This window comes from Leucopleurus acutus (genome assembly GCF_964270905.1).
Source record: "Leucopleurus acutus genome assembly, chromosome: 8".
Lineage (NCBI taxonomy): Eukaryota > Metazoa > Chordata > Mammalia > Artiodactyla > Delphinidae > Leucopleurus > Leucopleurus acutus.
In genome coordinates, this window is record NC_139151.1 from 22,806,612 (window position 1) to 22,833,884 (window position 27,273).

A 27,273-nucleotide genomic window follows, 5' to 3' on the forward strand; every position below is an offset into this window, starting at 1 on the left:
ACTGAAGCCCACGCGCCTAGAGCCTGTGCTCCGCAACAAGAGAAGCCACGGCAATGAGAAGCCTGCGTACTGCAACGAAAAGTAGCCCCGGCTCGCAGCACCTAGAGAAAGCCCACATGAAGCAATGAAAACCAGATGCGGCCAAAAAAATAAATAAAAATTAAAAAAAAAAAGTTTTGGTTGTTTGGCATTGATTGGCATTTGCCATCAGTGTGGGTCTTTGTATCCTATATCATTCAGAAATTTCTCAGTTTTTTTTTTTTTTTTTTAACGTGGTAACCTTTCCTAGCACAGCTAAATTTTTTTTTCTTGTTTTTAATTTTTTGCATGTGTCATGCCAGTGAAACTTTTAAACAGGGAAAGTAAACTGAAGGGTTCAGTTTGCTCTCTTGAAACCAAAAGCCTGATATGTTTTTAGATTTTTGACATATATACACTAATATGTATAAATTAGATAACTAATAAGAACCTGCTACATAAAAAATGAAATTAAAAAAATATATATATTTTGAGCCTAGACCCCGCCCCATGCTCAAACGTCACCCCCCACCCCAACTAGGCCCCTGCTCCACCCTAAACCCCACCCCTGCCTAAGTTCCACCCCCCGACTAAACTCTGCTCCCCATAACCAAGGCTTTTTTTCCTTCTTTTTTTTTTTTTCTTTTAGACTGGAGTTCTGTTTTACCTTGGTGCTGACTCATTTATATTTATTCTAATAAATCTTTTATTTTTCTAATTTTATCTTATTCTTTATACCTTGTTATTGTTCTGCTCCTTTTGGCTTGTTCCCCCCCACCTCTTTTTTTTTTTTTTTTTTGCTATTGTGGTTTAGTTTTACCTTGTTGCAGTTTGTTTCAATTATATTATTATTTTTCCTAATATATTTTTATCTTTATTCTTTGTTATTGTACTGCTCCTTTTTCTCTCTCTCTTTTTTTTTTTTTTTGGCCATGCCACCCAGCTTGTGGGATCTTGGTTCCCAGGCCAGAGATTGGGCCCGAGTTCTTGCGGTGGGAGCGCCGAGTTCAAACCACTGGACTAACAGAGAACCTCAGACCCCAGGGAATATTAATTGGAGTGAGGCCTCCTGGAGGTCCTCATCTTGGCACCAAGACCCAGCTCTACGCAACTGCCTGCAAACGCCAGTGCTGGACGCCTCAGGCCAAACAATCAGTAAGACAGGAATACAGCCCTACCCATCAAAAAAAAAAAGAAATGACAAAAAATATGTTACAGATGAAGGAGCAGGGTAAAAACCTACAAGACCAAATAAATGAAGACAAAATAGGCAACCTACCTGAAAAAGAATTCAGAGTAATGATAGTAAAGATGATCCAAAATCTTGGAAACAGAATGGAGAAAATACAAGAAGTGTTTAACAAGGATCTAGAAGAACTAAAGAGCAAACAGACAGTGATGAACAACACAATAACTGAAATTAAAAATACTGTAGAAGGAATCAATAGAATAACTGAGGCAGAAGAACGGATAAGTGAGCTGGAAGATAAAATGGTGGAAATAACTGCCGGGGAGCAGAATAAAGAAAAAAGAATGAAAAGAATAGAGGACAGTCTCAGAGACCTCTGGGACAACATGAAATGCACCCACCAACATTGGAATTATAGGGGTCCCAAAAGAAGAAGAGAAAAAGAAAGGGTCTGAGAAAATATTTGAAGAGATTATAGTCAAAAACTTCCCTAACATGGGAGAGGAAATAGTCAAGTCCCATGCAGAGTCCCATACAGGATAAACCCAAAAGAAAAATGCTGAGACACATACTACTCAAACTATCAAAAATTAAATAAAAAGAAAAAAATGTTAAAAGCAGCAAAAGCAACAAATAACATACAATGGAATCCCCATAAGGTTAACAGCTGATCTTTCAGCAGAAACTCTGCAAGCCAGAAGGGAGTGGCAGGACATATTTAAAGTGATGAAAGGGAAAAACCTACACCCCAGATTACTCTACCTGGCAAGGATCTCATTCAGATTTGATGGAGAAATCAAAAGCTTTACAGACAAGCAAAAGCTATGAGAATTCAGCACCAGCAAAGCAACTTTACAACAAATGCTAAAGGAATTTCTCTAAGTGGAAAACACAAGAGAAGAAAAAGACCCACAAAAACAACCCCAAATCAATTAAAAAAATGGTAATAGGAACATACATATCGATAATTGCCTTGAATGTAAATGGATCAAATACTCCAAACAAAAGACACAGACTGGCTGAATGGATACAAAAACAAGATCCTTATATATGTTGTCTACAAGAAACCCACTTCAGACCTAGGGACACATACAGACTGAAAGTAAGGGGATGGAAAATGATATTCCATGCAAATGGATATCACAAGAAAGCTGGATTAGCAATGCTCATATCAGATAAAATAGACTTTAAGGTGAAGACTATTACAAGAGATAAGAAAGGACACTACATAATCAAGGGATCAATCCAAGAGGAAAACTTAACAATTATAAATATTTATGCACCCAACATAGGAGCACGTCAATCCATAAGGCAAATGCTAACAGCCATAAAAGGAGAGATCGACAGTAACACAACAATAGTGGGGGACTTTAACACCCTACTTACACCAGTAGATCATCTAGACAGAAAATAAATAAGGAAACACAAGCTTTAAATGACACAATAGACCAGATAGATTTAATTGATATTTTTAGGAAATTCCACCGGAAAACGGAAGAATATACTTTATTCTCAAGTGCACATGGAATGTGCTCCAGAATAGATCACATCTTGGGTCACAAATCAAGCCTTGGAAAATTTAAGAAAGTTGAAATTGTATTAAGCATCTTTTCCAACCACAATGCTATGAGATTAGAAATCAATTACAGGAAAAAAAAACAGTAAAAAACACAAATACATGGAGGCTAAACAGTGTGCTGCTAAAGAATGAGATCACTGAAGAAATCAAAGAAGAAATTAAAAAAATACCTAGAAACAAATGACAAGGAAAACACGATGAGCCAAAACCTATGGGACGCAGCAAAAGCAGTTCTAAGAGAGAAGTTCATAGCAATTCAAACTCACCTCAAGTAACAAGAAAAATCTCAAATAAACAATCTAACCTTACACCTAAAGCAGCTAGAAAAAGAAGAAAAAGTAAAACCCAAAGTTACTAGAAGGAAAGAAATCATAAAGATCAGAGCAGAGATAAATAGAAATGAAGAAAACAATAGCAAAGATTAATAAAACTAAAAGTTGTTTCTTTGAGAAGATAACCAAAATTGATAAACCATTAGCCAGACTCATCAAGAAATAAAGGGAGAGGACTCAAATCAATAAAATTAGAAATGACAAAGGAGAGATTACACCTGACACCGCAGAAATACAAAAGATCATAAGAGAGTACTGCAAGCAACTATATGCCAATAAAATGGACAACCTGGAAGAAAGGAACAAATTCTTGGAAAAAGTACAAGCTTCCAAGATTGAACCAGGAAGAATTAGAAAATATAAACAGACCAGTCACAGGTAATGAAGTTGAAGCTGTAATTAAAAATCTTCCAACAAACAAAAGTCCAGGACCAGATGGCTTCACAGGTGAATTCTATCAGACATTTAGAGAAGAGTTAACACCTATCCTTTTCAAACTCTTCCAAAAAATTGCAGAGGGAGGAACACTCCCAAACTCGCTCTATGAGGCCACCATCGCCCTGATACCAAAACCAGACAAATATATCACAGAAGAGAAAATTATAGACCAATATCACTGATGAACATAGACACAAGAATCCTCAACAAAATACTAGCAAACAGAATCCAACAACACATTAAAAGGATCATACATCATGATCAAGTGGGATTTATCCCAGGGATGCAAGGATTCTTCAGTATAGGCAAAAAAATCAATGTGATACACTATATTAACAAATTAAAGAATAAAAACCATATGATCGTATCACTAGAGGCAGAAAAAGCTTTTGACAAAATTCAACACTCATTTAATGATAAAAACTCTCCAGAAAGTGGGCATAGAGGGAACCTACCTCAGCATAATAAAAGCCATATATGACAAACCCACAGCAAACATCATTCTCAGTGGTGAAAAACAAAGCATTTCCTCTAAGGTCAGGAACAAGACAAGGATGTCCACTCTCAACACTGTTATTCAACATAGTATTGGAATTCCTAGCCATGGCAGTCAGAGAAGAAAAAGAAATAAGAGGAATCCAAGTTGGAAAAGAAGAAGTAAAACTGTCGCTGTTTGCCAATGACATGATACTATACATAGAAAACCCTAAAGGTGCCACCAGAAAACTGCTAGAACTAATCAGTGAATTTGGTAAAGTTGCAGGGTACAAAATTAATGCACAGAAATCTCTTGCATTCCTATGCACCAACAACGAAAGATCAGAAAGAGAAATTAAGGAAACAATCCCATTTACCATCGCAACAAAAAGAATAAAATACCTAGGAATAAACCTACCTAAGGAGGCAAAAGACCTGTACTCAGAAAACTGTTAAAACACTGATGAAAGAAAACAAAGATAACGTAAACAGATGGAGAGATATACCATGCTTCTGGATTGAAAATGACTATAGTACCCAAAGCAGTCTACAGATTCAGTGCAATCCCTACCAAATTACCAATGGCATTTTTCACAGAATTAGAACAAAAATTTTACATTTCATGTGGAAACACAAACGACCCCAAATAGCCAAAGCGATGTCGATAAAGAAAAAAGGAGCTGGAGGAATCAGGCTCCCTGACTTCAGGCTATACTACAAAGCTACAGTAATCAAGACAGTATGGTACCAGCACAAAAACAGAAATATAGATTAATGGAACAGGATAGATAGCCCAGAGATAAACCCACACACATATGGTCACCTTATCTTTGATAAAGGAGGCAAGAATATACAATGGAGAAAAGACAGCCTCTTCAATAAGTGGTGCTGGGAAAAATGGACAGCTGCATGTAAAAGAATGAAGTTAGAACACACTAAATTAACTCAAAATGGATTAAAGACCTAAATGTAAGGCCAAACACTGTAAAACTCTTAGAGGAAAATATAGGCAGAACACTGTATGACGTAAATCACAGCAAGATTCTTTTTTACCCACCTCCTAGAGTAAGCGAAATAAAAACAAAAATAAAAATGGGACCTAATGAAACTTAAAAGCTTCTGCACAGCAAAGTAAACCATAAACAAGACTCAAAGACAACCCTCAGAATGGGAAAAAATATTCGCAAATGAAGCAACTGACAAAGGATTAATCTCTAAAATATAGAAGCTGCTCATGCAGCTCAATGTCATGAAAACAAACAACACAATCAAAAAATGGGCAAAAGACCTTAATAGACATTTCTCCATAGAAGACATGCAAATGGCCAACAAATACATGAAAAGATGCTCAACATCACTTATCACTAGAGAAATGCAAATCAAAACCACAATGATGTATCACCTCACACCAGTCAGAATGGCCATCATCAAAAAATGTAGAAACAGTAAATGCTGGAGAGGGTGTGGAGAAAAGGGAACCCTCCTGCCCTGTTGGTGGGAAAGTAAATTGATACAGCCACTATGGAGAACAGTATGGACATTCCTTAAAATACTAAAAATAGAGCTACTCTATGACTCAGCAATCCCACTACTGGTCATATACCCTGAGAAAACCAAAATTCAAAAAGAGTCGTGTACCACAGTGTTCATTGCAGCACTGTTTACAATAGCCAGGACATGAAGCAACCTAAATGTCCATCAACAGATGGATGGATAAAGAAGATGTGGCACATAAAAAAAATGGAATATTACTCAGCCATAAAAAGAACGAAATTGAGTTCTTGTCGTGAGGTGGATGGACCTCGAGTCTGTCTTACAAAATGAAGTAAGTCAGAAAGAGAAAAACAAATACCGTATGCTAACACATATATATGGAATTTTAAAAAGCGGTACTGATGAACCTCGTAGCAGGTCAGGAATAAAGACGCAGATGTAGAAAATGGACTTCAGGGCACGGCGGGGGTTGGTGGGGGGAAGCTGGGATGAGATGAGAGAGTAGCACTGACATATATATGCTACATGATGTAAAATGGATGGCTAGTGGGAAGCTGCCGCATAGCACAAGATCAACTCGATGCCTTGTGACGACCTAGAGGGGTGGGATAGGGAGTGTGTGAGGGAGGCTCAAGAGGGAGAGGATATGGGCATATATGTATACATATAGCTGATTCACTTTGTTGTACAACAGAAACTAAGACAACATTGTAAAGCATTTATACTCCAATAAAGATGTGAAAAAATAAATACAGAAATAAGATAGAAAGGGAAAAAACTAAAGAGAAAACTGTAAGAAAGAGTTAACATTAAGAGAGATATACCGTGGCTTCCCTGGTGGCGCAGTGGTTGAGAGTCCGCCTGCCGATGCAGGGGACACGGGTTCGTGCCACGGTCTGAGAAGATCCCACATGCCACGGAGTGGCTGGGCCTGTGAGCCATGGCCGCTGAGCCTGTGCGTCCGGAGCCTGTGCTCCGCAACGGGAGAGGCCACAACAGTGAGAGGCCTGCCTACCGAAAAAAAAAAAAAGATACACCAATCAAATAAAAAGTGTGGAGTTTGGATTGTGGCTCAAGAAGCCAACTATTAAGAAAAATTCACAAGAAAAACTTGTCTAGATATTTGATAGCAAGAAATAACTGCTAATTTTTTTAGGTGTGAATAATGGTATTTTAACTATGGTTTAAAAAATGAAAGATACTACAACTCTCTGAGGGTATGAATGAACAAAACATGGTTTTAAATTGTTATAATACAAATTTACTACAACATAAAACAATTTTAAAAAATGACTTAAAATGATAAACAAATGCAATTTGTAAATCTCATTCAGATCCTAAGTGGAATAAATTAACTGTAAAAATATATATATATTTTAAAAATAGCCACAGAAATTTCAGCATATTAGGGAACTGTTAAGTCTTTCTGGTGTGATAATGGTATTGTAATGTTTTATTTTTGTTTTTATAAGACTCCTTATGTTTAAGAATTTTAAAGTAAAGTATTTACAAATAAAATGGTGTATCTGGGATATGCTTCAAAACAATCTGAGAGGGGAGAGGTGCTGTAGATGAAGCAAAACTGGCCATGAGTTTCTATCTATTAAAGCTGACTGATGAGTACATTTACACTATTGTACTATTCTAACTGTTTATTTGTATATGTTTGAAGTTTTCAATAATAAAAAGGTTTTTAAAGCCAAAAAAAGTAAAAAGAAATATTTATTGTTTATTTTAAACCAAGAATGTTTATTACTTAAGAACTAATGTTGAATCTTTTTGTAAAGCTTTTAAAATCTTAAACTCTCACCTCCCTCATTTTATTTTAAATATAGAATTAAAAATATATTTTTGTTGGCCTCATCCTAGGTGTAGATTAATAATCCTAGTTTACCACTTTATTTACCCTAATACTGCTGAGTACCTACTACAGGCTAATCATTCTTGGAGATGACATGGATATTAAGATGAATAAGGCAGTAATCTCTGCTCTTAGTTTTAAACAGTCAAGGAGGGTAAATAGACACTCTACTAAGAATAGTTAATTATGATAAAATAAATGTTCAAATAGCAGTATAGGTAAAGTACTATGGGATTATCAATGATCAAGTGATTAATTTTATCTAGATGATAGGAAAGCTTCATTCACGGAAGCATGTTAGTTGAGCTGGGCCTTGAGGAATACATTATTTAACAGGTGGTAAAAGTACAGAAGAAACATTCTAGACAGGGGAAGAAACACGACCAAAGGTGTAGAAATGTAAAATTTATGGCATGTTCCAAGGATGGTTTTTTGCTCAGTGAGGGTAGAACATAGAATATATGATGGTGAATGAAGGGAAGTAGGAATGGGGGTGAAATCAGCAGCTGGATACCCTGAGGTGTGGCATTTACATGTCCTCAGAGACTCTTATCACCAAAATGATACTATTGTCTGGGCTACCTAATAGTATAGTTTTGGGGGTGGGGTGCTAAACTGAAATAGGAAAAGTGGGATTATGACAGCTCTGTGTCTGTTCCCCAGATTCTTCTTTTTATGTTTGGGTCATGATGGGAGATGAGAAGGAAAAGGACATACAAAAAAGTGGATCAAATAAGATTGAAATGACACTACAAAATTTAATAAACAAAACCTGAATTTAAATTTTCAGAAACGTTCCTTTAATCACTATGTTAAGTTTAGGAAAGATCTTTTCTGTAGCAAAAGAATAAACCTATAATTTCTGTGTAGTTTTGTTCTTCTTTTGAAGTATAGTGCCATCCAGTTATAATGTGAGTGTTGAACTGAAATTGGCTTTTTTTTCTTTTTTTAAGGTGGTGAAAACGGTTGGTTTGCGTGAAGTCTGGTTTTTTGGGCTGCAGTATGTGGACAGCAAGGGCTATTCTACATGGCTTAAACTAAATAAAAAGGTAAAGCATGTATGATAACATCCAGCTAATAATTAAGGTTCTTTGAAGTTATCATGGTCATGAATTTGTGCCAGAAAAGCTCAGAGTCTGACGGAGTTCAAGCTTCATTTTACAGTTATCTCTGTGTCATTAGAGGTATCATGTCTTTTAATTTAGTAAGGTACCATCAACTTACCATCTTCGAAAACAGAAATATTCATTTTTGCTATTTGAAAACTCAGAAGTAAAAAATACTATGAGGTGTTACTTAGTACTTTGACCTTAATTTAAACATCTTAAGGATAAGCTTCTCAAGAGAAATTTCAATTTAGTTATTAGCTAGGATCTGTGAACTACCGTTCGCATTCATGAGCATAGAATCTTTTTCACACATACATTTTTTACGGGTTTAGAATCTTAATAGATTTAGAATCATACTTATGTTTTACATCCTACTTTGTTCCAAAGAGAAGTTTATCTGACTGTGGTCAGTAATTGTGAACTTAATATTTTTGACAGTACTTGAAATTACTGTTTCAGGTGACACAGCAAGATGTTAAAAAAGAGAATCCTTTGCAGTTCAAATTTAGAGCTAAATTCTTTCCTGAAGATGTTTCTGAAGAATTAATTCAAGAAATAACCCAGAGACTTTTCTTCTTGCAAGTTAAAGAAGCTATCTTAAATGATGAGATATATTGTCCACCAGAAACTGCAGTTCTTTTGGCTTCCTATGCTGTCCAAGCCAAGTATGGAGATTTTAATAAAGAGATTCATAAGCCAGGCTACCTGGCTAATGATAGACTCCTACCCCAGCGGTAAGTGAAACGTGCTTTTATGTTATAGTCTCTGAAAAATCATATTTTAGAAGTTTGTAAATGGTTGTGTTTTTTGTTGTTGTTGTTTGTTTTAGATTTTTAAGTTGCCAGCTGGATCAGAGTGTATAGTTTTAAAAGTTATGACCCAGAAGCTACATAGATTTATATACTCTGTAATTACTTAAGGTTTCTTCCTCTTCTCATTCCCACAGGATAAGCAATAAATGGAGGCAGTGATAATTTGGGCTTGAGGAAGACATGACTATTGTTGCTCATTAGTAAAAATTCTCACACAGGTAGATAGTTGCTTAATAAATGCTTTTGAAAATAATAAGTGCCAGGCTATATTTCCTCCGCAGAATTAAAGTTAAGTTTCTAACTTTTCAAAAGACTTTTAAAACTCGGTTTTCAGACTCCTAGTCTAGGGCTCTGTTCTCATCTGCAGCATACTGCTGTCTCTGCTGAACTCGGGTCTGCTCACCAGACCAGGCAGGAAAGCCAGTCTACTGACACCTGGTTGTGGTGAAGGAAAGTGTAACATTTATTGCAGGGTACCAAGCAAGGGAGTGGGAGACAAGCCTCAGATCCACTGCCACTTGGTCTTTGAGTTAGGGGCTTTTTAAAGGGGAAGAACAAAGAGGCTAGACTTAATCATTGTCTTGTGACAGTTTGGGAGTCAGAAGTCTGTGGTTTAAGATTCTCTGACCAGTGGTCTGTGGCTTGAGGGTCTGTTAGCTCATCTTGCCCTGGAGAAACAACCTGAGTTTGTACACTAATGATGATATCTATAATAGCAACTTTAGTACATTAACAATGTTAGCGACAGTAGGACATTAGCAACTTTAGTCATCTGACTTGGTTGATTAGTGTTTACTTAGCACAGGATTGAGGTCAGAGGGGACAAGGAAAGGGAATAAAGTTTTGGATAGAGAGATTAATGAAAAACGCAGTAAGAGAACTTGGTTTAGGGGGACTCGGTTTCAATATAACAGTTATTTTAAAGTAGCATGGCATGGAAAACTTGGAAAACATCATTAGCAGAAGACCTAGATTTTGAATGCTAATTCTACCCTTTGCTAATTTTGTGGCCTTAGTACATAACTTAAACTCTCTAAGCCTCAGTGTCTGAATCTGCAAACTGGGGATAACAGTTGTGCTCTGTCAACCTTACTGTTTTTGATTACAGTTCATGAACTGTATGCTTTACAATTTTAATTGTGAATACAAGTGTTAGTTGGTAGTATTATTTATAAAATCTAGAAAGTACATCAAATGTTACTTTTAAATATCTCAGTTCTGAATTATAGTAGTGTACATGACCCTGATATTAGAATGTACTTGGGGATTTTTCTTTAGAATCCAGAGAAGTTATTACAATTCTTAGCTCAGATTCCTGAATTTCAAAATTTCTATTTAAAGGCAAAACTGTATATTAACCTAAAATTTCAGTTCTCTATCACTTCCTCATAGTATTTAAGCCCTTAGGTATAATTTCTTTTTCATAGGTACTAAATATGAAGGAAGACAAAACTACTTTGTCTACTTTTAATTAATTTCCTTTGGTTGTAAGCATTAACGATTATCTTTGGCTAATAAATTATATTCTGTTGTTATATGCTTTATAGGTACCCTTAAGTACAATAGCTTTAATAATTGATTATTAAATGTTATACTGTTCTGCTCTTTAATATTACAACAATAATAGTTATCTTAGAAGGTAAAATAATGCATGTTGTTCACTGAAAGAATCAGGAATATGAGATACTTACTAGTCTCTGTTTGTTTTTGATGATTATTCCAGCCCAAAATTCCTTTTCTCAGATTTTTTAAGCACTAAATTGAGTAACTGATTACTGGTACAGTAGAATTTCATTTCAGTTAAAAGTTTTTATTTTAATTGAGGTATAATTTATATATAGTAAAATGCCAGCAGATTAGCTTTTAAATCAGAACATAAGGTAACTGTTATATAATCAAAATTACCCTTAAAATTGTTAATTGTTCATAAAATAGTCATGTTTTATCTGAACAAGTATAACATAGTTGTTCTTTCAGTGTTAGATCAGATTGCTGTTTGGGTGAGTACCAGATGAAGTAATTGGCTTACATTTAATAGTCATGTGATTAAAAAAATATTTTTTGATACTGGAATCACGTAAACACAATTAATTTAACTTCTTTTACATGCATATGTGCTGTAACCCATTCTATTTAGAAGAAGGAAGATAGCACATGCTGTTCAAGATTTGGTCTTTAGGGCTTCCCTGGTGGCGCAGTGGTTGAGAGTCTGCCTGCCGATTCAGGGTACATGGGTTCGTGCCCCGGTCCAGGAAGATCCCACATGCTGCGGAGCAGCTGGGCCTGTGAGCCATGGCCGCTGGGCCTGCTCGTCCGGAGCCTGTGCTCCACAACAGGAGAGGCCACAACAGTGAGAGGCCCGCGTACAGCAAAAAAAAAAAAAAAAGATTTGGTCTTTAGCTTTGAGGGTCCAGTCAGGTGTCCTTCAAGTTGTTCGTCTAAGGAGGACTAATTCAAGCTATCTAAGTTTAAAAGAGACTTATAAAGTTAGAATACTAAGTTTTTGGTTTAGAATGGAGAAGATACCTTCAGTCGTTGATTTATTCCATGCATAGTATATAACAAACTTTTATCACTAAGTATTTGGGGGAAAATTAGTAATCAGCTTATTTGGTGAACCTAAATCAAACACAATAATTTGATGATTTTGTTGGATGTTTATAATTCTTGTATTGAAAAACCCAGATAAGCAATCTGTTCTCCCACAGTAGAGTTTAGTAGTCTGCTGATAGGAATAATCAGCTCCACCAGATAGTATCCCTCTCGTTTAGAAAGAGCTAGATATACATAAGTTTTTGTGTACCAGGTTTCTGACTTGGGCATTTGGGTGGTTTGTAATACCTTTTCAAGGTAAGAGGAGAAGGAACACATTTCAGAGGAGGAAGATTTCAGTTTTGAACCTATTGAGTTTGAAATATCCCTAGTATAAGAGCAGTTTCAGCAGATTGTTGGGAGTTGAAGCCAGATTGTGGTGGACTGGGGGTGGTGATGTGAGGTATGGAAATGAAGGATGGTGAATATGAACAGTTTATGAAAGAAATTTGGCTGTGACAAAGAAAAATACTAAGAGGAGGGAAGCATGAGTTTATAGACATGTTCTTTAAAAGATGGAAAAGAATTAATTCCTTTATTCACTCTACAGATTTTTGCGTCTTTTGTTCTGGCACTGGGCATAAGTGGTGAGCAACATGGATGTGATCTTTGCCCGCTTAACACAAATAAGTATATAGGCATACCTCCTTTTTTCGTACTTTGCTTTATTGTGCGCTTTAGGTATTGTGTTTTTTACAAATTGAAGGTTCATGGCAACCCTGCATCAAGCAAGTCTTTTAGCACTATTTTTTCCAGCAGCTTTAGCTCACTTCATGTCTCTGTGTCACATTTGGTAGCTCTCGCAATATTTCAAACCCTCCACTAGCAAAACGATTATGACTCCCTGAAGCCTCAGATGGTGGTTAGCATTTTTTAGCAATAAAGTATTTTTAAATTAAGGTATGTACATTGTCTCTATGGATGTAATGCTATTGCACACTTAATAGACTACAGTATAGTATAACCATAATCTCTATATGCACTGGGAAACCAAAAAATTTGTGTGACTTGCTTTCTTGTGGTGGTCTGGAAATGAACCGAAAATATCTCTGTGGTATGCCTGTATCTGGTAATATATGTAGGCAGGGGACAATAAATGATGGAGTGAAGATCCTGAGAATATAGAGGAATAAGTCTTTTAAAGTCCCAAATAGATTTAAAGCCAGGTGGGACAGATTAGCCTTACCGTGAAGATCTCCTCCTTTTTCCTGGACAGAAGGAAAAAAAAATGGGATTTTTTTCCTTTTTTTTTTAGTTTTTATCTCTTTTTTTAAAGTTAATTTTTATTTTGTATTGGGGTATAGTTGATTTATAATGTTGTGTTAGTTTCAGGTGTACTGCATAGTGGTTCAGTTATACATATATATATATCCATTCTTTTTCAGATCCTTTTCCAAAGTGGGAATTTTTGGATACCTGCAAACCAGTCATGCAGATTAATAATACAAGCACATTACACAAAATGCAAACGAATGAGATTTGAAATGCAGAATATAAAAAGCTAGAACATAAATCTTAGTGACATTTAATTTAATTAATCCATACCTTCAAATTTAGTTAACATTGTAATATCTGCAATTGGCTGCACTGATTATGCCCTCAAGGCTTGCCTCTTGGTGAGCACAGAGGCCAGATGGCAGGAGAGAGTATAAAGACAAGAAAAATGTGGAAACTTAAATGCTGTAAAGAGGAAGACAAAAATCTCCTCAAAAGCAAGAGCTTAAAAATGGTGTGTAGTAAAAACATCATGGTCTGTCTGAGGCCCCATTAAGGAATTCACTCTAAATAGTGAGCAACTTGTCCAAGGGAAGATTATATCCCAAGATTCCTTTATGCTGCTAAGAAATCTGTGGGTTTACCTTAAAATTTTTACATAGTAAAAAAAAAATTTAATACCACAGCTTTTGCTATCAGTATAATAGGATCTGAGTATTCATCAATAAAGGTGGATAATTATCATCATAATTCCCAAGGAGAATAGAAATACATAGTGGGATAGTGAACACAGCAGGTAAATTATATGCATGCTGAATTTGCTCATTTGGTGTTAAAATATTAGCCGTTGAAAATGAGAATGTTTGTGTTTGCTTACATTTGCAGAAGAAACACTGGAAGGATACAAAAGAAACTAATAAATTATTTGAAGTGTTGAGGGGGTGGTGAAAAAATGCCTTTTCACTTGTATACTTCTTATATAAAAGTATTACTGATAGAAAATAACAAAATTAAATTTAGCAGCAAAGAAAGTAAATACATAGAGTCATAGAAGAATTAAGACCCAAGAATTCTGATTTTCAGTCTGTTCTTGTCTAATTTTTTTTTTATTAATCATGAGGAAGTCATTTTCCCTTTTTTTGGCCCAATATTTTACTCATTTCAAACATTTGAATTCCCATAAACTAGCCACATAACTATCTTAAAAGCATATATTATGTAAAATAGTTTCAGGATCATAGAATCTTTTTATTTTGAGATAGTTGTAGATTCACACACAGCGGTAAAAAACGGTAGTGAGGTCTGGGTCTTGAGTATCCTTCTCCCAGCCTTCCGTAATGGTAACATCTTGCATGACTTTAGTACAGTATCACAACTAGGATGTTGACATTGATGCAATCCACTGACCCCATTCAGGTTTCATCAGTGTTACTGCAGTCATTTGTGTGTATGTATATATTTGTTAATTCTGTGCAGTTTTATCACGTGTATAGCTTTGTGTGACCACCACAGTTAAGGTACTGAATGATTCTAGACTTTTAAAAAGAATATTTGAATCTTAGAGGCATTTTCATAGATTTTTTTTTTTTCCTTGCAGTGTTTTGGAACAACACAAACTGACAAAAGAACAGTGGGAAGAAAGAATACAGAACTGGCATGAAGAACATAGAGGAATGCTAAGGTATTTGGGTGGTTATTTTCTTAGTATTTTTTCTCAAATTAAAGTTTTTTTTCCATAACATTTATTATCACATCAGATTATCCCCAACAGATTATTTGGCTTATATAAATAAATATAAAGCACTAAATTTTAATCCAGAGTGTTTTTGTAATTTGTTTGGTATTACTTTTACTTATATATATATTAAAATTAGCTTTATTTCAATAGGGAAGATTCTATGATGGAATACCTGAAGATTGCACAGGATCTAGAAATGTATGGAGTCAACTATTTTGAAATAAAAAATAAAAAGGGAACTGAATTGTGGCTAGGTGTTGATGCTTTGGGTCTGAATATTTATGAACATGATGACAAGTAAGTAAATTAGTTGCATAGTGAACTAGTCATTATTCATTGCTCTATATGGCTTTGCTCTTACGTTTGTAAAGTTCTTTTTAGGCTAAATTACTCTTAACTGCTTTTTTCCCTCCCAAATTAAAAGATTCATTAGTGCCACATAGGCTCTCAGATAACATATATCTGTTTTCTCAACATCTTGCAGTTTCAGAGTTCTCAAGTGTATTTTTTTTAAATAGAATGATTGACTTTTATTTGAAGTGTACTTCTTGATGTCTTGTGAGTTATGTCTAGTAACTTAATTAAAATTTGTTCTTGCATAGATAAAGAGTGATTCCTTAAATGTTATGCCTGGCATGTAGGTTGAAATTGATATTAACATGTATACATCAGGAGCAGTGAGACAATGAATAGGTGTATAATTTATTGTATTTTGTAACACTTTTCTTTGAACATTTATCTTATAGGAATTGTTTTGAATATTTTTAGACATCAGTGAAGTAGAATATTCTTCCTGTATCATGCATAATGAACAGTGTAATTTTACCTTGAAATTGACCAGGAATATATATGTCAGGCTCTTAGAGCACTTTTCAGTAATGATAGCTACAATTGCTTTATTCCTTTCTTTAATTTACCATATCACATAAGCTTCCAAGTCTGTGGCAGTAATGCCTTCTCCTAAGACGTTTCTTTTTATTCTGAGTTGGCGCCAGAATTTTATTTTCATTATTTACAAGTATCTAATAAAATACACATTCCTAAGCAAATAGAGTAACTCCGAAAGAGAGGATTTTACTAATTTTACTCTGGTATATTTTTTCATATATTACAAAGCAAGTTAAAATGCTATATCATTCAGAAGAGAAAATTTTGAAATTTTTGATTGAAAAGCAAAAATGACTTCAAGAGTAATTTTTGTGGATGAAATCTTTTCTTCTTTTTCTTCCTTTGGAAAATTTTTGAATGAGTTTCTGTAAGAGTACCTATTATAGTTATGACTACAGATAAGATGGGGAATGTGAAAGAGGGGTTAGCTCTGGATGGGAGGGATTGGGATTGGGGATTATGGACAAAGGGGGCTTTGGACTTAACTGGAATGGTTCAGTTTCTTTTTATAATGAGAATACATTCATCTTAAGGGATGCTTTCATTTTTTAAGGTTAACACCTAAAATTGGTTTTCCCTGGAGTGAAATCAGAAATATTTCATTTAATGACAAAAAATTTGTTATAAAGCCGATTGACAAAAAGGCACCTGTAAGTAAAATTCTTTTATGTATTAACTCTAAATTTCTGCCACTTTGCTATGATACCACTTGAAGAATGGCATTGTTCATTTATTGAATTGCTTCTGAGGAATATTCTCTTTTCATAGTTTAACTTTCCCAATGATGAACTAACATTAAGAATACAAGGTTTTAATCTTTACAACATGTTAATTACTAGAGTTTTATTTTAACCGAGATTTAACTATAAGGTAGGTAATATTTATTAGGAGTTTGTTGAAAACAATCAGCATTCCTATTTTACAAAAACATGTTGGTGGCTAGAATTAGTAGAGGTTGCCCTACTCTAAATTAACTTGTTTATAGAGCTTTGCATTATGAACTTTGTATTTTCATAACTTGAAACCTTGAACTTAAGAAATATTTATATTTAAATAGATTTTTTGATTCTTCTAGTGTCAAGTATACTCCAGTATTTTAACTCAGTTATTGGAAAGACAAAGATATGGAGAACATTTCTAGGTTAAAAAGCTTAACAGCCTTGAACAGAGGTCCAGTTTTGAGATTAATGGCAAAAGGCAAAACAAACAAAAAATCCTCCTCTGTGAAGGAACTGATGCTCATAGTTTCTTTGGAGAAGAAAAAAGAATAAATGACATTTAATGCACTGAGATGGTAAGAACATTAGCTTCTCCACAAAACTGGTAGGGAATGAAAAGGTGAGAAACCAGTTATGTGAAAGTATGGCATATACATGAGGAGTGAAGAAATTTTATGATTTCTAAACTATATGGAATATGACATTAGAAGTCATAGCACAGGTTGAAATTTAGTACAGATTATTGTGAGAGTGACTGTCCTTCATGAAGATTTTAAATTTGGGCTCCTTTATGTTTAGGATTTTGTTTTTTATGCACCTCGTCTGAGAATCAATAAGCGGATTTTGGCCTTATGCATGGGAAACCATGAACTATACATGCGAAGAAGGAAGCCTGATACTATTGAGGTACAACAGATGAAGGCTCAGGCTAGGGAGGAGAAACATCAGAAGCAGTTGGAAAGGTATGGAATTTATAGCCTTTCATTTTTAATTGATAGGAATAGGTTATCTAAAATTTAAGAATCCTCATCAGTTTCTTTGACATACTCTAAATTGACATTTTTACATTAGATTCATTGTTATTAAAATTGAATGACAGGGACTTCCCTGGTGGTCCAGTGGTTGGGACTCCCTGCTCCCAATGCAGGGGGCCAGGGTTTGATCCTTTGTTGGGGAACTAGATCCCGCATACTTCAAGGAAATACCCTGTGTGCTGCAACTACCACCCAGCACAGCCAAATAAATAAAATTTAAAAAAAAAATTGAATGGCAAGATGTATTATCACTATCCTCTTTTAAAATGAGTATGTATAATTTTCAAGTTAGAAATCTTTGACAAATATTTCTGAGAAAATGGCTTTTCATGACTCCATAGATGTGCTTTTCTTTTATCGTGCTTGCTTTTTACTGACAGACTTTGGTATGGATGTAGTCGTTTGAAATTTTCAAGTTTGTTTTGCTTGTGATTTGTGTGTCTTAATTTTTCAGGGTAAGAATGTGCTGAGTATTTGCTTTGAAACAGTGTCAGTGACATTGTAGAACTGAAGTGAACAGTTACTATATAGAGCTGAATAACAATAGCACTCCCTACCAATGACACTGATATTTTTAACCATGGTTCACTTAGACTTTTGAAAAAGGTGTTAAATATATTAAATTGAGATTTTTGAAATGTAAAAATACTGAATAAACTCCTTGTCGACCCTGGAACCACATTACTGGGTCCAGCAACATAATTCCTAAATCTGATTCTATATTAATTTAGACTTTATGCTTTATTTGAAAAAATTTAGAGACCAAATTAAAGTTAACCTCTATTGAGGAACTCTTTGGAGAATAACACAATAATCTAAGAATAGAGTAGGTCCTAAAGAAAAAAAACTGATGACCCCTAACCATATATATATTAAAACATATGTCATGTTGACAATAACATGATTTGAATCCAGCAATTAAATTGGCCCTCTGCCAGATATAATTTTGCTACCTATATTTTTAGTGTTTGTATTAGATATATTTTTTTTTTAAATGTTCTGTGTATTTCAGATATTTTAGTAATTCACATTGCTCCCCTCAATTTGTCTGCCTTAGAGAAGTTTACTGCTTCACAAAACATTTTTTATACAGGCATGAAACTTTCCAGTAATTCCTGACCCCACCATTAAAGATGCTAAGTTGGAATGTTACTTTGGGCTCTATCATTTTTCACTGCTCTCATGTAGCTTAGAATCACATTGTAGTTCTAGTCTTACCTACTTTTTAAAATAGTTCTGTATTGGGCTTTACGTTCTCTCTTTTCTTATGCAGCATAGCCTTTCCCTCTCTCTCAAAGGCAAAACTTTTTCTTTCTCTCGTTCTCTCTCTCCCTCTCCCCCTCCCCCTCCCCCTCTCTTTCTTCCTTGCTTCCCTTCCCGTCCCTCTAAGGTCTCCTATCTGAGTTAAATGAGAAATTATATCTCATACTCATCAAGCCATAATATGTCCTGACCAATCTGCTTGTCTATGATGTTGATGTATTATTTACATTCTTAACGTAAATATATTTGTCTATTTGTCTTTTGTTTCTCACACATAGAGAGGAGTGTAGTGTAATTAATAAACACCATTTGGTGATGGTGCTATATTTTAGTTACTCTAAGGTCTAGATGAAAGTGGAAGATTTTAAGTTTCTTTCTTTTTTTTAAACAGTAACAACCCCATGGTTCCTTTCTTGGATTCCATGAAAGGTTCCAGCATTTCATTAGCAAGCATTTATTGACTGCTTTGTACACAGTAGGAATTCAGTAATTGTTTAATTCATTTGAATGCCTAGAGGATGTTTTTTATTAGTCTAGCCACATAGGGATTGGCAGTGTTTCAGAAATGGCGTTCCAAGTCTTCATTTATTCCCTGCTTTACAGGTCAGAGAGAAATGACAGCTGTGTTTGTGGAAACAATTTTGGTCAAGCCCAATGACAAAGTAGCCAGCAGACATACTTGGGGGAATGCTCAGAGGTATGCTGCCTGTGCTGCTGGAATCTCTTGGGCAAGAACAGTAGCTGGGAAGGGGCAGCAAGAGGCCTCTTTCCCTACAGTACGTTGGCATATGTGGCCATATTCTCTCCCCATAACTCTGATAACTTTTTTTCTTATAGTGAAAATGATCTTATTTTCCATGGGTTATTGGTCCCTGTAGTCTGTGTTCTTAAGTTATTTACATCCAAATTGAATTGAGTTTACAGTTTAGAGCCAGATACCTACATGTCAGTTGTAGGTTAGCTATGGGATATTCTGTGCCATGGCTGGCTGCCTGTATCACTAGGACTCAGCTGGTGTCATGCAAAGAATACAGGCTTTGGAATTAAATAAATCTGGGTGTGAATTCTCTTCTGACACTTGTTGAAAAAGTAACTTCTGACCCACTGTTCTCTTGCCCTTACTATGAAAATAATAGTCCTACTTTCAGGAGTTTTTGTGAGAAATACTAGTGTCAGTATAGAAACATTTAGCAAAGTACCTGATGTTTTTAATAAATAGTAGCAGTAAATAATTCTTAATATTATTAATACATAGTCTGAATAGAAGTTAGTTTGAGAAGTTAGTCTGAATATGTTTTAATCTTCACTTTAAGAAAAATTAATTGAGGCCATCTGATAGTCTTTAAAAAGTAATATATTTTAAAATACTTTTGGCATATTAGTACAGAGAATTGATAGTTTATTAGTGTGTTATTTATTTCTTAAAATAGAACAGCTTGGTCAAATGAGTGTTTCCAAATCCAAACTCTAAGTAAAAATATTTACATCTGTGGTTTAGAGTAATCACAAGAGGCTTGCTTCATGGGGAAAGTGGGACTTCATTTTGAGAGTTAGAGACAGGGGTAAGATATTTTCAGAAGATGAAGCTAACCTAAGCAAATGTGTAAAGATAAGGATATGCATGGCATGCCTAGTGGCCTGTGAATGGACCAGTTTGTTCCTCCAACAAGGTTTATGGGAGAAGCAAGCTTTTTCAATTTCATAAAGGAGACAAGACAGGCCTGCAAAAACTAGGTATCACTAAGAAATGTGGAGAGCCAAAGGCATTTGTATTAATTGAATGGGATGTTAGTTGGTGATGGCTGTAGTCAGCTGAGAATTCTTATTAAGATATGAGACACGGGCTTCCCTGGTGGCGCAGTGGTTGAGAGTCCGCCTGCCGATGCAGGGGACGTGGGTTCATGCCCTGGTCCAGGAAGATCCCGCATGCCGCGGAGCGGCTGGGCCCGTGAGCCATGGCCACTGAGCCTGCACGTCCAGAGCCTGTGCTCCACAACAGGAGAGGCCACAACAGTGAGAGGCCTGTGTACCGCAAAAAAAAAAAAAAAGATACGAGACACAAGCCTCATAAGAGCGCAGCAGAGTAAACTTTGCAAAATGCTTTAAATATTATAGTCAAGTTAAATATCGGCTATACATTTATTCCCTTTTTCAGTACAAAGACTAAATTTTCCCCCCAACTTGCTTGTTACCTTCTGTCTTATTTCCTGCTTCCATATCTCCTTTACCTCTGTCCTTGAGGATGAACAAATGAAACATCAATAGGGAAAAGCTAAATAACACCAGTGCTATCTCCAGAAGGGGCCATCTGTGTGCCAGAGCTGTACCTGAAAGGTTCTGAGTTCATGGAATATTATTACAGCCTTTGGTCTTGAGATCTGTTTTGTGGTGTAAGTCCTCATAAAGTGTCTCAGGGCCTCAGGGAGGGAGGGAGGAAGGTAACTAACTGTCTTGGAGAACAGTGGCAACACTGGATTTGATTGAGCAGAGGCTGGGGAATGTTGGGGGTAGGCTATTCAACATCTTAGAGTAGCAGCCTGGCACGGAAAAAAGTAGCTCTTGGCTATACTTAGCAATTCCTTGAAAAGTACTGTGCTCTTGCTTTCACAGACAAGCCTGCCTTTTCAGCTTTCTAAAGAATACAGAAAGGTCAGCAGCCTCTGCGGAGGCCACCAGGCCTTTGCTTTGCTCAAGGAAGTTGGGAAACTCAAACATTTCCTTAAACCTCAAGCTCCCCTGTCTTCTAGAGGGGTGGGGGCTCCCAACTCTTTACCTGTGTATACTCTTACAGGTTGAATAGGATAGGAAGAAAGAGGTGAATGTGCTGCAGAGTGAGTCCAAGTCTTGGCGGCAGAGGGGTGCTTAGTTACTGACTCCTGGCTGTTGAGAAAGTACCTTGTAGGGAATTCTAGAACAGAGGTGGAGCTCCTCTCACATGAATGAACTCCAAGCCCTAGATTATTAAATGCTGTGAGGATTTATTAAAACCAGCTGGAGAGGTATGGTCACCCATACACTTAAGGGTCTATCTCTTGCCAGCTTGCCACAACTGTACCTGTTTATCCCAAAACTGGGTTGATTCTCTTTTCATGTTGGAGGCGTATAGGTACTAGGAGCTGTAGGAACTTTTAAGTTTAGGTTTATTGAGTAAGGAATTGATAATAAAACTTTGCTGGTAAGCTTATCAGAGACTGCAGGTTGAGAAACTACATGGTTTGGGCCTGAAATTCAGAATTGACATCAAATGGCAGCAATGTCTTTTAGAAATATTTAGGTATATTCACATAAGTGTCAGATGAAGTCATAATCAATTTTTTTTTTAACGAGAGAAAATTATTCCCATTAAAGTAGACAGTATTATCTGATAATTAACATAGCGTCTCTTATTCATCATTATACTTCTGGCCCTCAACATAGAGTCCGACCCACAGTAGGCCCTTGGTAGATGTTTGATGAGTGAATTTGGCTATATTTAGGTATGTACTGTCATTCTAAGGAATTTGTCAAAGGAGATTAAACTGGTTTGTCATCTTGTATCTAAGCATAAGTTGGTACTACCTTAGAAATTAAACTTCTATTAATTAATTGTTAATGGTTGAAAATTGTTGCCCTCCCAGGTTATTTTGCTGTTTAAAGTGAAACAGCCTTGTTTACTCCCTTCAAGCCTTTGTTACTTCCCCCAGTGGAGGGCTCCTGCTAATCTAAAGAAGGCATGTCCTTGGGTATAGCAGCTGTGCAGTTAACTCCTTTTGTGCTGACATGTAATTTACTGTCAAGAGTTCATTTTAAACAGTCATTGACTAAACTTTTTGCAACCTCACAATTGTGTATGTAACAGTGTAGTCCTATATTCTTAACTATATGAGTTTTGAACAAATCTGAGTATAATGAGGACTGTTAAAATATTTATGCTGTAGTTTCTTAGTTGATTCACAGCTAGTACTTAGGCTTCATATGAATATTTGCATATATTAATTTGTAAAAGCACAATTGTAATTCTTTTTAAGGGCGCAATTAGAGAATGAAAAGAAGAAAAGAGAAATAGCAGAAAAGGAAAAGGAAAGAATAGAACGTGAAAAGGAAGAGCTAATGGAACGTCTGAGGCAAATTGAAGAACAGACATTGAAAGCCCAGAAAGGTAAAAGTTTCTTTTTGACACTGGATTCAAAATTGTTGCTCTGTCATCAGCTAATAGTATTTCTTACTACTGTTAAATCTTATTTGTCTTATCTAGAATAATTACATTTAATTGCCAGTTTAATACTTGGTGGAATTACATCATAAACACGTTTAAGGCACATTCAACTATACAAGGCTCATATATTCTTTGTCTTTCATTTACTTAAGCACTCAAATATTTTTATGTGTACCCTTATATATTATGAATGCCTGTATGTAGTAATTTATTCCTATCACTATTCAGGGTTCCATAAACAAAAACACGTTTTCAATACTCTCTGGTACTTAAACAAAAGCATTTTATGGATATGTAAGAACTTCAAGGCATCTAGGTAATTAAAGGCAGTTTAAGCTATTCTGACTATTTAAACTCTTCTGGAACTGTCTCTAAATTTAATTTCAGTATATTAAAAATAATGCACAACACATAGTAGAAGTGTTTTGTTTGTTTGTTTTCGGTAACATGTTTGGAAGAACCTATGACCTAGGCAGTAGGTAACCAAAATGCTACAGTGTATATATAGAAAGGATACATTGGATTTAGAGAGTGTGGTTTATATAAAGTAACTCTAGAATATACTAATTTCAAACAAGAAATAGTGGGGAGAACAAAAGAAAAAAGATATTGAGTAAAATAGGATGTTATGTTCCTTCCTAAGCAGTAAGATCTAGGGGATAACATGAAAATCTACATTATTTATAAAATTAAATTAATACCTGCTTTTCTGACAACTAGTAGGACCAGCCATTCACTTCTGTTGGAAATAGCTAATGATCTTAGTTAAGGTTTATTTTCATTCCTTACATTAGCCTACCGTGGTGGGGAGATGCTGTTGAGCAGTGGGTAGAATAACTTGCAGATGGGTGGCTAGCGGAGGAAGTCACAAAGACTGTTATAAGTCCACAAACTGATCATTCCAATTGCAAGATGATTGGAAATAATATTTCTAAGAGAAGAAATAGAAAAAAAAAAACCCTGGATTTTATTCTGACTCATTAGAAGCCTCATTTCTCAGAGCTAGAAAAGACCTAGAAAGTATTTAGCTTAAAGCCCAGAGGTAGTAGAGACTTATTTGCAGACCATAACACAAGGGTAGAACTTGTTTCCTGAATTCCAACTTGATGCTGTTTCTCCCACTCTAAGTGCTTTTTCATCAGTTAAAAAAGCAGACATTTGTGATGCGCCTACTTTGTGCTGTGTTTTCGAAAGACAGATACATAGCATGCGTGGGAGTGAAGCCTGTGTGGTTGACAGAAATGAGATGTATACATTAAAAATATTAATAAAGTGAGGTAACATGTGCTAAGCACCATGTGAAGAGTACGAGCAATACTCTTAGAGGAAGAATAGTGCAAAAAAAAAAAAATCTGGAGTATACTAAAGTGTGTTTTTTAAAAAAGGAAAGTTTAGGGCTTCCCTGGTGGCGCAGTGGTTAAGAATCCGCCTGCCAATGCAGGGGACACGGGTTCGAGCCCTGGTCCAGGAAGATCCCGCATGCCACGGAGCAACTAAGCCCGTGCACCACAACTACTGAGCCCGTGCTCTAGAGCCCGTGAGCCACAACTACTGAGCCTGCGTGCCGCAGCTACTGAAGCCCACGTACCTAGAGCCCGTCCTCTGCAACAAGAGAAGCCACCGCAGTGAGAAGCCCGCACACTGCAACAAAGAGTAGCCCCCCGCTCAACGCAGCTAGAGAAAGCCCGTGAGTAGCAACGAAGACCCAATGCGGCCAAAAATAAATAAATAAAATAATTTTTTTTAAAAAAAGGAAAGTTTAAAGAAATGTATGATAGTGCTCTGATTTTAAAGAGAAGATTGAAGGATAGTACTTTTTCATTTACATAATACATTTTCTTAGAGAATAGCTATTTACTAAATCTTTCAATCTTATTTATTTAGGATGTATAATAAAAATATTAATGATTTACATACAGAAAAGTACTCAAGTAAAGAAGCACCAAAAAATATAAGGAAGATAAAACATAAGAAAGAATATAGAGCATGCCTGTCAAGACAGTTTCAAATCAGTCATCCTAAGGCAAAGGACATCCAGTTTGTTTTGTTTTGTTTTTCTAATAATACAGCTTTTCCAGGCTGTCCTAAACTCTGCATGGTTGTCTTGTAATTTATGCTAAATTCTCATTCAAATGCAGTAACTCTGGTCATATCTAAATCATGATATTTAGTAGATAAACCCATAAGTTTTTGTGAAAAGAAACTTCCATACTTCATTATTGTCATTTTCTTGAAAAAAATTTTATTGAAGTCATTATTTGAAATGTCATAAATCATTAAATACAACCATTCTGACATTTTGCATTGCCATAATTCATCATTGTTAAATTATTTAGCTTCCTTTATCATTCTTTTAACCATCTTTAAGATATATTGGTGACTATATTTGAGATACAATACAGCCAAACTTGCATTTAGTCACTATTGCAACAAATATCAAAGTGAATTTCCACCTTCACAAAGACAAACCACAGGAAAGAGTTGGGGGTATAGTGATTTCATTCATTCTGGATACTTGTTAAACACCTAGTACTTAATAAGTACACCCAGTACTGCTCTAGGCATTGTTCTAGGTATTGGGGATATAGTATTGAACAGATAAGTTTCCTACTCTCATGTAGCTTACAGTTTATTGAGGAAAGACAGAGTAATAAAATTAACAGATAATAAAAATCATCTTATGTAGTTCGAAGTGCTGGGAAGGAGATAAACAGGATAATGTGATAAAAGTAGTAATAGTAAGTAGGAGGGGTTTAGGTATGCATTGTTTACAAATAGGAGCCAAGCTTTAATTCTGTCATTAACTTATGACCATAAGCAAGTCATTTTAGCCTCTAGATTTCCTTATGTTCCTAATTTCTAAAATGGAGGTAAATAATCCCTAATTTAGCTTTTTGAGATTTTTTGATATTTAAAGTTATATTAAAGTTTTTTGTTGTTGAAATTTTTTCATAGGTATAATAATGTGCATACCTCTTAGGTGTAAGGCTCAATGAATTTTTACAAAGTGAATTTATTTTTGTAACTACCCAGAACAGGATAGAGAACATTACCTGCCCTCAGGGAACCCCACCTTGTGTCCCTTTGCAGTCATTTTTTCACCCCAGATGTATATCATTCTGATTTATATCATCATGAGGTTTAGTCTTACCTTTTTTTCTAATAGCTCTGTTGAGATATAACTTACATACCACACAGCCATTTGAAGTGTACAATTTAATAGCTTTTAGTATGTTTGCATAGTTGTGCAGCCTCCATCACAGTTTTAGAACAATTTCATCACCCCAGAAAGAAGTCCCATACCTGTTAGCAGTCGCTCCCAGTTATTCCCAATTCTCCCTCCCTCAGCCTTAGGCAGCTACTAATTTACTTTTTATCTCTATAGACTTGCCTTCTGGACATTTCATGTGAATGCAGTCATGCAAAATGTGATCTGTTGTGACTTGCGCTGAGCATAATGTTTTCAGCGTCCATCACGTTTTAGCATGTATCAAGGACTTTATGCGTATAATGCTACATTTTACTTTTTCATCAGTTGTTTCCACTGTTTGGCCATTGTGAATATGCTGCTATGAACATTTGTGTACAAGTTATTGTGTATCTGTACGTTTTCATTTCTTTTGGGTATAAGCCTGGGAGTGGAATTGCTGGGTCATATGTTTAACTTTTTGAGGACATATGCATCTGATTTCTAAAACAATTATATGTCATTTAACATTCATACCAGCAAGGCATGTTTTCTCCACATCCTCACCAACACTTGTTAATCTTTATCTTTTGGATTATAGTCATGATAATGGGTGGGAAGTGGTATCTCATTGTGGTTTTGATTTGCATTTTCCTAATGGCTAATGATGTTGAGTATCTTTCCATATCCTTATTGGCCATTTACATATCTTCTTTGGAAAAATGTATTTTCAAATTTTCTGCCTATTTTTCAATCATGTTTTTTTTGTTGTTGTTGACGTATAAGAGTTTTTTTTAATATTTGTGTGTAAATCCCTTATCATATATCAGATATATGATATGCAAGTATTTTCCCCTGTTCCATGGGTAATCTTTTCACTTTGTTGATGGTGTTAAATTTGGTTTTAAATTTGGATAAAGTCCAATTTATTTATTTATTTATTTATTTTGGCTTTTATTGCTTGTGCTTTCAGTGTAATGCCTTAGAATCATCTTGCCTATGTTTGAACTACATAGAAATGAATTCATGTGTACTTTTGGCTTCTTTTTGCTCAAACTTATGCAGGTAGCTGTAGTTTGTTTTTTCACATTGTTGTGTAATATTCTATTGCATGTATTTACCTCAGTTTATGC

At 35.5% G+C, this 27,273-nt stretch overlaps 1 protein-coding gene across 1 annotated transcript in view; it reads left to right on the top strand.

Annotated features, from left to right (window-relative positions):
• The window catches only part of RDX (radixin), a 75,464-nt gene that overhangs the window by 31,490 nt on the left and 16,701 nt on the right, over nt 1-27,273 (top strand). The window contains exons 4-10 of the mRNA XM_082845166.1: nt 8,342-8,437; nt 8,957-9,231; nt 14,714-14,797; nt 15,005-15,151; nt 16,296-16,392; nt 17,260-17,423; nt 22,766-22,896. Coding sequence (XP_082701292.1) covers nt 8,342-8,437; nt 8,957-9,231; nt 14,714-14,797; nt 15,005-15,151; nt 16,296-16,392; nt 17,260-17,423; nt 22,766-22,896 — 994 coding nt within the window. The remainder of the gene's footprint in view (nt 1-8,341; nt 8,438-8,956; nt 9,232-14,713; nt 14,798-15,004; nt 15,152-16,295; nt 16,393-17,259; nt 17,424-22,765; nt 22,897-27,273) is intronic.